Source organism: Tachyglossus aculeatus, unplaced genomic scaffold (assembly GCF_015852505.1).
Source record: "Tachyglossus aculeatus isolate mTacAcu1 unplaced genomic scaffold, mTacAcu1.pri scaffold_101_arrow_ctg1, whole genome shotgun sequence".
Classification (NCBI taxonomy): domain Eukaryota; kingdom Metazoa; phylum Chordata; class Mammalia; order Monotremata; family Tachyglossidae; genus Tachyglossus; species Tachyglossus aculeatus.
The window spans coordinates 1,293,088-1,304,715 of NW_024044842.1; the positions used below are offsets into that span (position 1 = coordinate 1,293,088).

The 11,628-nt window shown below is 47.5% G+C and overlaps 1 protein-coding gene across 1 annotated transcript; it reads right to left on the reverse strand.

Annotated features, from left to right (window-relative positions):
- Positions 1–1,214: 1,214 nt before the first annotated feature.
- On the reverse strand, positions 1,215–11,196 carry PSMB9 (proteasome 20S subunit beta 9). Its single transcript, XM_038742247.1, has 6 exons — positions 11,109–11,196; positions 6,450–6,517; positions 3,487–3,618; positions 3,241–3,370; positions 1,575–1,716; positions 1,215–1,431 (listed from the first exon to the last, which is right to left on the reverse strand). The coding sequence occupies exons 1-6, from the start codon at positions 11,136–11,138 to the stop codon at positions 1,304–1,306; spliced, it is 630 nt and encodes a 209-aa protein (XP_038598175.1). The 5' UTR covers positions 11,139–11,196; the 3' UTR covers positions 1,215–1,303.
- Positions 11,197–11,628: the final 432 nt, after the last annotated feature.

The window sequence follows — 11,628 nt, forward strand, 5'->3', positions numbered from 1 at the left end:
CTCAGTTACTTCATCTGTAAAATGGAGAGTAAGACCATGAGCCCCACATGGGACGAGGACTGTGTCCGGCCTGCTTATTTTGTACCTTCCCAGCTCTTAGTACAGTGCCTGGCACATAGCGCTGAACAAATATGATGGTTAAAATAAAAAAAAAACTAACAAAAGGGACCATAAGGAAGGCAAAAATTGCTAGCGTGAAAAGGAGAAATTCCATCCACTACAGGGATACCTTTTGGTACAGTGAGGGAGACAAAGGTGACTTGCTAATGAAAATGAATGAGGTTTAGTTTGTTTGTTTTTGATTTTCCCCAAGCCGGGACAGCCCCTGCTGGGCTGGATTATGACCCTTCTTGCATTTTTGTGACCCCCACATCTATGGGGAGTGTGGGGGTGGAATGTAGAAGGGGGCAGGGAGACCCCCGACTGACTTGGAGAAGTTTTACTCCTGCATAAACGCAGCCCCTAGCCCCACTTTTTAAAGGTTGGCTCTTTCCCGGTGGACTTACCTGTGATCCAGTAGCTGTGATCTTTGATATTTTTCTTATTTTAACCGTGGATAAATTGAAATGAAAAAACTTTATTCCTCCTGCCTGTGTTGGTTTATTTGGGGCCCAGGTTGGGGGGTTGGAAGTGGGGAATGGGTCGTGGGAACTAAACTTGGTTCTCCCCTCGGCCAGCAGAATTTTATGTATATACGTATAATAATAATGATAATAATGGTATTTGTTAAGCGCCTACTATGTGCCAGGCACTTTACTAAGCCCTGGGCGGGGATACAAGCAAGTCAGATTGGAAAAAGTCCCTGTCCGGCATAGGGCTTACAGTCTTAGAGCATGGCTCAGTGGAAAGATCACCGGCTTTGGAGTCAGAGGTCATGGGTTCAAATCCCAGCTCCACCAATTGTCAGCTGTGTGACTTTGGGCAAGTCACTTAACTTCTCTGTGCCTCAGTTACCTCATCTGTAAAATGGGGATGAAGATTGTGAGCCCCCCGTGGGACAACCCGATCACCTTGTAACCTCCCCAGCGCTTAGATCAGTGCTTTGCACATAGTAAGCACTTAATAAATGCCATTATTATTATTAGAGAGCGAGAGTGCGTGTGTGAGTGCATGCACAAACAGTCTCCCCTCTGCCCCCAAAGTCCCTTGGGCTGTAACACCAGAAATGCTGAATAACGTAATTATTATAATACAGTCCTCCTCCTCGTTTGAATAGTGGGAAATCACTGAGGCCGGGAGCAACGTTTTTATTACAAAAGAGAAAAAAGTGGAGGTCGATGGTGGGGCGGGGGTGGGGTGGGGATCACTTATCAAAGAACTGGGGCAGATCCTTGCCGGAGATGACTTGATGTTCCACGCCCGAGGCTGTGATGGTGACCAGATGGATAACGCCGCCACTGACCGCATCCCGGCCCATGGCCAGAGCGATGGCTGATGGACAGAGAGGGGGCCGAGGGGTCAGGACTCCAGCCACCGGCACGTTCCCCCTGCTCTCCGGCCCCCGACCCGCTCCGTCGGTCCACTCCCACGCCCGCCCCCCCGACCCCGGGGACCCTTCCCCAAGGGGCAGTTACCGTCAGTGGTGAAACGGCGGCACTCAGCCGGGGTCATGTCAGGTCTGTAGGCCGCGTCAACGTAGCCGTAGATGTAGACGCTTCCAGAACCACCCACGGCAAAGGGCTGGCGGGTCAGTATGCCCCCCAGGGTCCCATATACCTGGTGGGGGGGGGGGGGGGGGGGGGTTGAGGGCCGCCCCCACCCCGGGAGTCGAAGCTCTCTCTCCTCCTGGGGGCCTGGCTTCAGCCTGTCCTCCTACATGTTCCCTGCCCACAGCAAGCTTACAGTTGAGAGACTGTTGCTCCCTTACATTCATTCCATCGTATTTATTGAGCACTTACTGCATGCAGAGCACTGTACTAAGGGCTTGGGAGAGGACAATACGACAATAAACACTATGTTCCCTGCCCACAGCAAGCTTACAGTCGAGAGATTGTATACTCTCTTCTTTCTCCACCCCCGCCCTCAGTTCCACAGCACTTATGGACCTACCCATAATTTATTTCTATTCATGTCTATCTCCATCTCTAGACTGTGAGCTCGTTATGGGCAGGGAATGTGTCTGTGTATTGTTATATCTCTCAAGCGCTTAGTACAGTGCTCTGCACACTGTAAGTGCTCAATAAATACAATTAATTGAGTGATTGGAGCCTTCCCTGTCTGAACCTTCATTTCCTCTTCTCCCACTTCCTTCTGTGTCACCCTTGAACTTATATTTGTTCCCTTTCTTCACCCCTCCCTCAGCCCTGTGGAACTTATGTACATATCTGTAATTTAATTATTTATGTTTGTGTCTCTCTACACTGTAAGGTTCTTGTTACCAACTCTGAGAGTTGTATACCAATTCTGTTATATTGGACTCTCCCAAGTGCTTAGTACAGTTCTCTGCACAAAGTAAGCCTTCAATAAATATGATTGATTGATTGATTGATTGATTGGGGCATGGGTCTGACCTGAACCTCGAGACTCTGGGGTAGGGGAGGAGGAGAGAAGGGATCAACGTTTCTTTGCAAGCTTCTTGAGGGCAGGGAACGTCTCACTTCTTGTTTGCACTTTCTCAAGCTGTACTGTACCCAGTGGAAGCTCAATAAACTCCACTACCACTGCTGCATCATGGGGAAGACTCCTTCTCACACTCTCATTCAATCCTATTTATTGAGCACTTACTGTGTGCAGAGCACTGTACTAAGCACTTAGGGGACTAATAGTGATAATTATGGTATTTGGTAAGCACTTACTATGTGCCAAGCATGAGCTGGGGTAGTTACAAGGTCATCAGGTTGTCCCACGTGGGGCTCACAGTCTCAATCCCCATTTTGCCGGTGAGGTAACTGAAGCCCAGAGAAGTGAAGTGGCTTGCCCAAGGTCACAGGGCAGACAAGTGGCAGAGGCGGGATTAGAACCCACGTCCTCTGACTCCCAAGCCCGTGCTCTTTCCACTAAGCCACGCTGCTTCTCAACACCACAATGTTGGTGGATACGTTTCCCGGCCCACAGTGAGTTTGCGGCTGGAGGATTTTGTCTATCGATCAAGGGGATTTAGTGAGCGCCTACTGTATGTAGAGCACTATACTGAGCTCCTGGGAGAGTACAATTTAACAGGGCTGGTAGACACGACAAGGGGTGGGACTGGGAGCCTGGGAGGAGGAAGAGGGGGGGTGGTCTGAGTGTGGGGATTCTCACCTGTCCCCCTTTTTGGCAATCCCACCCGGCTATCAGCATGTTGGCGGAAAGCTCTTCTCGATACTTGTAAGTTATGTTCTTCACCACGTTGGCAGCGGCAACCACCGGCGGGGAATTCTCCAGCTCCATGCTGAAGGGACGGGGAGCGGGACCGATATTACCGGGGTCCCCCTGTGCGGACCCCCACCCCCGAGACCCAACCCCAGGAAGCCCTCGGAGAGGGAGAGGGAGGGACGGAGTTCGAACCTGTGTAGCTCCAGGTGATAGGCGGCCATGTCGGACACGGCCTGCACGTCCGCCAAGGATCCGGCCACGGCGCAGTAGATGTGGTCGTGCAGCCGAGCGAGTTTGTCAAACACCCGACCGACCACCGCCTGCCTGGTGTAATAATAATAATAATAATGTCATTTGTTAAGCGTTTACTAGGTACCAGGCCCTACACCAAGCGCTGGGATCGATACAAGCGAATCGGGTTGGACACAGTCAGATTCACAGTCTAAGTCCCCATTTGACAGGTGAGGTAACTGAGGCCCAGAGAAGTGAAGTGTATATATGTATACATATATACACTGTATATATATATATGTATATATACATATATATATGTATATACGTTTTATACATATTTATTACTCTATTTATTTATTTATTTTACTTGTACACATCTATTCTATTTATTTTATTTTGTTAGTATGTTTGGTTTTCATCAATCGTATTTATTGAGCGCTTACTATGTGTAGAGCACTGTACTAAGCGCTTGGGAAGTACAAATTGGCAACATATAGAGACAGTCCCTACCCAACAGTGGGCTCACAGTCTAAAAGGGGGAGACAGAGAACAAAACCAAACATTCTAACAAAATAAAATAAATAGAATAATGTACAAATAAAATAAATAAATAGAGTAATAAATATGTACAAACATATATACATATATACAGGTGCTGTGGGGAAGGGAAGGAGGTAAGATGGGGGGGATGGAGAGGGGGACGAGGGGGAGAGGAAGGAAGGGGTTTTGTTCTCTGTCTCCCCCTTTTAGACTGTGAGCCCACTGCCGGGTAGGGACCGTCTCTATACGCTGCCAACTTGTACTTCCCAAGCGCTTAGTACAGTGCTCTGCACACAGTAAGCGCTCAATAAATACGATTGATGATGATGAAGTGACTTTCCCAAGGTCACACGGCAGACCAGGGGCGGAGCCGGGATTAGAACTCAGATCCTCCTGACTCCCAGGGCCGTGTCTAGCCACTAGGCCACCTGCTTCTCTGGGGGTGGGGAGGGCGGGGTGAGAGGGGAGGGAGATAGGATTCCTATGATTTCTTTAAACCACTTGCTTCGTGGGGGCCGAGAGTTGTATTTTTTTTATGGTATTTGCTAAGGGTTTACTACGTGTCAGATACTGTTCTGAGCGCTGGCATAGTGCCATGTAAGTTAAGTTTAGACACGGTCCCTGTCTCACAAAGTAGGAAGGAGGACAGGACAACTGAGGCACAGGGAAATGACTTGCCCAAGGTCACACAGCAAACAATTGGCAGAGCCGGGTTTAGAACCCAGGTCGTCTGATTCCCAGGCCGTGCTCTTTAATAATAATGATGGTATTTGTTAAGCGCCTAATATGTGCCAAGCACTATTCTAAGCAGGGGGGGGGGGGGGTAGATACAAGGTTAAAATAATAATAATAATGGTATTTTTTAAGCACTTTCTATGTGCCAAGCACTGTGCTAAGCTCTGGGGTGGACACAAGATAATCAGGTTGTCCCAAATGGGGCTCACAGCCTTAATCCTCATTTTACAGAAGAGGTGATTGAGGCCCAGAGAAGTTAAGTAGCTTGCCCAAGGTCACACAGCAGACAAGTGGCGGAGTGGGGATTAGAACCCATGACCTCTGACGCCCAAGCCCGGGCTCTTTCCAGAAAGCCACGGTGGTTTTTTTTGTTGTTGGGCACAGTCCCTGTCCCATGTGGGGCTCACAATCTTAATCTTAATTTACTAAGCGCTGGGGTAGCTGGAAGGTAATCAGGTTATTACTCTATTTATTTATTTATTACTCTATTTATTTATTACTCTATTTATTTATTTATTTATTTATTCTACTTGTACATATCTATTCTATTTATTTTATTTTGTTAGTATGTTTGGTTTTGTTCTCTGTCCCCCCGTTTTAGACTGTGAGCCCACTGTTGGGTAGGGACTGTCTCTATATGTTGCCAATTTGTACTTCCCAAGCGCTTAGTACAGTGCTCTGCACATAGTAAGCGCTCAATAAATACTATTGATGATGATGATGATAATCTCCATTTTACAGATGAGGTGACTGAGGCACAGTGAAGTGAAGAAGCAGTGTGGTTTAGTAGAATAGTGCTTGGCACACAGTAAGCGCTTAACAAGTACCATCATGATTATTATTATTATTATTTGCCAAGGTCACACAGGAGACAGGTGGTGGAGCGGTATTAGAATCAATCAATCATATTTATTGAGCGCTTACTGTGTGCAGAGCACTGTACTAAGTGCTTGGGAAGTCCAAGTTGGCAACATAACCCAGAATATAACCCAGAACCCAGATACTTCTGACTCCTAGTCCATGCACTATCTTCATGGCTCTAATGGAACGAACACGGGCTTTGGAGTCTCAGTGGAAAGAGCCCGGGCTTTGGAGTCAGAGGTTTTGGGTTCGAATTCCAGCTCCACCACATGTCTGCTGTGTGACCTTGGGCAAATCACTTAACTTCTCTGAGCCTCAGTTACCTCATCTGTAAAATGGGGATTAACTGTGAGCCCCACGTGGGACAACCTGATCACATTGTATCCCCACCCCCAGCGCTTAGAACAGTGCTTTGCACATAGTAAGCGCTTAACAAATGCCATCATCATTATTATTATTTGGAGTCAGAGGTCGTGGGTTCAAATCCCGGCTCCGCCAGTTGTCAGCTGTGTGACTTTGGGCAAGTCAACTTCTCTGGGCCTCAGTTACCTCATCTGTCAAATGGGGATGAAGACTGTGAGCCCCCCGTGGGACAACCTGATCACCTTGTAACCTCCCCAGCACTCAGAACAGTGCTTGCACATAGTAAGCGCTTAACAAATGCCATTATTATTATTATTATTCTAGGCCATGCTGCTTCTCCCTTTCCCTGTATTCCCGTTTTTTCCCCCTCCCCAAATCTCCCCCCTTCTCCCAGAGGGACCCGATCCAGACGGAGGACTTACCCGGCCGAGACCCTGGAGTCCGAGCCTACCACGACCCCCCCGTCGAACTCCACCGCCATGATGGTCGTCTGGGGAGAGAGAGGGGGTCGTTTAATCCAGGAGTTTTCCCACCCACCCACCTGTTGTTTCCAACCCATCACCCCCCAAAAACCAGAAACCCCTACCCCCTGCTCCTAGCCCTCAGACCTGACGATGATGACCATGGTATTTGTTAAACCCTTACTATTTGCTAAGCGCTGTGGTAGCTACAAGGTAATCAGGTTGTCCCACAGCCTTCATCCCCATTTTACAGATGAGGGAACTGAGGCACAGAGAAATGAAGTGGCTTGCTCAAGGGACCTGGGGAGTTCCCCTCTCCCACTGCCCTCCTCTACTGGCTGAGCCCCTAATGGCTTAGTTGGAGGGGGGTCGGTCCACCACCACCAGTGGTATTTATTGAGTGCTTCCTGTGGTGCCAAGCACTGTAATGAGCACTTGGGAGAGTACAACATAACAGAGTTGTCGAGGATTTCAAATTATGGTGTTTACTGAGGGCTTACTATGCGCAGAGCACTGCATTAAGCGCTTGAGAGATTACAATACAACCAAATCAGCGCATACATACCCTGCCCATAAGGCCTAGCGGGGCCTTGGAGTCAGAAAGTCCTGGGTTCTAATCCCACCTCTGCACTTGTCTGCTGTGTGATCTTGGGCAAATCACTTCACTTCTCTGTGCCTGTTGCCTCATCTGTAAAATGAGACTGTGAGCCCCCCGTGGGACAACCTGATTACCCCGAATCTACCTCAGTGCTTAGAACAATGCTTGGCACAGAGTAAGCGCTTAACAAATACCATCATTATTATTACTTAACTTTTCTGCGCCTCAGTTCCCTCTTGTGTAAAATGGGAATTAAGACTGTTAACACCCATGTTTGTACATATTTATTACTCTATTTATTTATTTATTTATTTTATTTGTACATATCTATTCTATTTATTTTATTTTGTTAGTATGTTTGGTTTTGTTCTCTGTCTCCCCCTTTTAGACTGTGAGCCCACTGTCGGGTAGGGACTGTCTCTATGTGTTGCCAATTTGTACTTCCCAAGCGCTTAGTACAGTGCTCTGCACATAGTAAGCGCTCAATAAATACGATTGATGATGATGCTGATGTTAACCCCATGTGGGACAGGGACTGTGTCCAACCTGATTAGCGTGTATCTACCCCAGCGCTCGGTACAGTGCCTGACATACAATAAGCACTTAAATATCATTAAAAAAACTTTACCATCTAGGGGGGAAAACAGATATTAATATAAATAACGAATTTAACCGCTTACTTCTTCCTTGCAGGGGACAGGGGGACTTTCAGGTGCTGGATTGTGGCAAGACAGGGGTGGCCTGACTCTGTTCTTGGGGAAAAAGTTCGTGGGGCACGTATAGGTGCAAACAGGTGCCCATGGGGGAGGGAGGGGAGTTGTCTACTACAGTGTACTCCCCCAAGCGCTTAGTGCAGTGCTTTACACACAGTAATCGCTCAGTAATTGCTTGATTGACTGTCACTGTGGTTTAAGGGAGGAGTCAGAGCAGGGATTGGAAAACCCAGATAATTGGGAACGGGTCTGCTGATTGTTATACTGTACTCTCCCAAGCGCTTAGTACAGTGCTCTGCACATGGTAAGTGCTCAATAAATGCTATCGACTGAAGACAGAGAGGGAGTCCGACCCTCCGGTGGGCCTTCTCCCCCGGGAACACCCCCCCGGGACCTCCCCCTCAAACTGAAGCATAATGGCTTAGTGGCAAGAGCTGGGGCTTGGGAGACAGAGGACGTGGGTTCTAATCCCGCCTCCACCTCTTGTTTGCTGCGTGAGCCTGGGCAAGCCACTTCGCTGGGCCTCAGCTTCCTTATCTGTGAAATGGGCATGAAGACTACGAGCCCCGTGTGGGACAACCGATGACCTTGTCTCTCCCCCAGCATTTAGAACAGTGCTTGGCACATACTAAGCACTTAAACACCGTTATTACTATTACTATTCGTACCTCATTATCATTCTTATTATTACTACAAGGACCTGAGGACCTTTTATCTACCCTAGTGCTTAGACCAGTGCTTGGCACAGAGTAAGCGCTGACCAAATACCATCATCATAAAGAGTAAATTCCCGCCTGCCGGGGAAGTGAAAGCGAAAGCTGCCGGGAGTCGCTTCCCCCGCTCCCAGGGCCGAGTCCCATCCCCCCAAGAGACAGAGAAGTGGCTCAGTGGGAAGAGCCCGGGCTGGGGAGTTAGAGGTGGTGGGTTCTAATCCCGACTCCCCCACTTGTCAGCTGTGTGACCTTGGGCCAGTCACTTCTCTGGGCCTCAGTTCCCTCATCTGTTAAATGGGGACTGAGAGTGGGAGTCCCACAGTTCAATGGGGATGACCCTGTATCCCCTCCAGCGCTTAGAACAGTGCTGGGCACATAGTAAGCGCCTAACAAATACCAACATTATAGTAATAATAATTATTATTACTCGTCCCCCCAGGGATTGAGACTGTGAGCCCCACAGTTAAATGGGGATGACCCCGTATCGCCCCCAGCGCTTAGAACACTGCTTGGCACATAGTAAGCGCCTAACAAATACCAACGTTATAGTAATAATAATAATTATTATTATCATAATCCCCCCTCGTCCCCCCAGGGATTGAAACTGTGAGCCCCACAGTTAAATGGGGATGACCCCGTATCACCCCCAGCAAAGAGAACAGTGCTTGGCACATAGTAAGCGCCTAACAAATACCAACATTATAGTAATAATAATAATTATTATCATAATCCCCCCCTCGTCCCCCCAGGGACTGAGACTGTGAGCCCCACACTTAAATGGGGATGACCCTGTATCACACCCAGCGCTTAGAGCAGTGCTTGGCACATAGTAAGCGCCTAACAAATACCAACATTATAGTAACAATAATTATTATTATCATAATCCCCCCTCGTCCCCCCAGGGATTGAGACTGTGAGCCCCACAGTTAAATGGGAATGATCCCGTATCGCCCCCAGCGCTTAGAACAGTGCTTGGCACATAGTAGGCGCTTAACAAATACCAACATTATAGTAATAATAATTATTATTATTATAATTTCCCGGCCGCCCCCGCCAGGGATTGAGACTGTGAGCCCCACACTTAAATGGGGATGACCCTGTATCGCTCCCAGCACTTAGAACAGTGCTTGGCACATAGTAGGTGCTTAACAAATACCAACATTATAGTAATAATAATAATAATTCTCTATTATTAGAGAAGCAGCGAGGCTCAGTGGAAAGAGCCCGGGCTTTGGAGTCAGCGGTCATGGGTTCCAATCCCAGCTCCGCCAACTGTCAGCTGTGGGACTTTGGGCAAGTCACTTCACTTCTCTGGGCCTCAGTGACCTCGTCTGTAAAATGGGGATTAAGACTGTGAGCCCCCCCATGGGGCAACCTGATCAGTTAGTAACCTCCCCAGAGTTTAGAACAGTGCTTTGCATATAGTAAGCGCATAATAAATGCCATCAAAAAAATATCCCCCCGCCTCGTCCCCCCAGGGATTGAGACTGTGAGCCCCACAGTTAAATGGGGATGACCCTGTATCAACCCCCAGTGCTTAGAACAACTCAGTTCCCTCATCTGTAAAATGGGGATGAAGACTGTGAGCCCCCCGTGGGACAACCTGATCACCTTGTATCTACCCCAGCGCTTAGAACAGTGCTTTGCACATAGTAAGCGCTTAACAAACACCATTATTATTATTATTATTATTATAAGGACCGTCTCTATATGTTGCCAACTTGACCCTGTATCTCCCCCAGCGTTTAGAACAGTGCTTGGCACATAGTAAGCGCTTATAGGGACCGTTCCATATGTTGCCAACCTGTGCTTCCCCAGCGCTTAGTCCAGTGCTCTGCACACAGTAAGCGCTCAATAAATACGATTGAATGAATTAACAGACACCAACATTATAATGATAATAATAATAATTATTCCATGTTGCCAGCCTGTGCTTCCCAAGCGCTTAGTCCAGTGCTCTGCACACAGTAAGCGCTCAATAAATACGATTGAATGAATTAACAGACACCAACATTATAATGATAATAATTATTATTATTCCATGTTGCCAACTTGTGCTTCCCAAGCGCTTAGTCCAGTGCTCTGCACACAGCAGGCGCTCAATAAATACGATTGAATGAATTAACAGACACCAACATTATAATGATGATAATAATTATTATTCCACGTTGCCAACTTGTGCTTCCCAAGCGCTTAGTCCAGTGCTATGCACACAGTAAGCGCTCAATAAATACGATTGAATGAATTAACAGACGCCAACATTATAATGATGATAATAATTATTATTCCATGTTGCCAACTTGTGCTTCCCAAGCGCTTAGTGCAGTGCTCTGCACACAGTAGGCACTCAATAAATACGATTGAATGAATTAACAGACACCAACATTATAATGATAATAATAATTATTATTCCATGTTGCCAACTTCTGCTTCCCAAGCGCTTAGTCCAGTGCTCTGCACACAGTAGGAGCTCAATAAATACGATTGAATGAATTAACAGACACCAACATTATAATGATAATAATAATAATTATTATAATAATCCCCCCACGTGTCCCCCCCCACCAAGAGATATGATCCTGGGGTCCCGGCTCACCCCGGTGCTGACATCCCCGGAGGTCTGCATGGCTCCCTACTAGACGCCACTCTGACCGGTCCCGTCCCGCCCCGGCCTGCTAACCTGCGTCAGGAGGATCTGCCCGGCAACAAGTGACGCGCCCACCAGCCGGCCTAAAAATAACAATAACCATGATGGTATTTGTTAAGCGCTTACTGCGTGCCAAGCACTGTTCTAAGCGCTGGGGGGATATATATGTTTGTACATATTTATTACTCTATTTATTTATGTATTTATTTTACTTGTACATATCTATTCTATTTATTTTATTCTGTTAGTATGTTTGGTTTTGTTCTCTGTCTCCCCCTTCTAGACTGTGAGCCCACTGTTGAGTAGGGACTGTCTCTATATGTTGCCAACTTGGACTTCCCAAGCGCTTAGTACAGTGCTCTGCACACAGTAAGCGCTCAGTAAATACGATTGATTGACTGATTGATCAGGTTGTCCCACGGGGGGGGGCTCACAGTCTTCATCCCCATTTTACAGAGGAGGGAACTGA

Coding starts and splice junctions, on each gene's coding strand:
- PSMB9 (XM_038742247.1), bottom strand. CDS start 11,138: ATGCAGACCTCCGGGGATGTCAGCACCGGG. Junction 3,619..6,449: donor GACTCCAGGGTCTCGGCCGG/GTAAGTCCTCCG, acceptor TTATTACACCAG/GCAGGCGGTGGTCGGTCGGG. Junction 1,432..1,574: donor CCGCCGTTTCACCACTGACG/GTAACTGCCCCT, acceptor TCTGTCCATCAG/CCATCGCTCTGGCCATGGGC.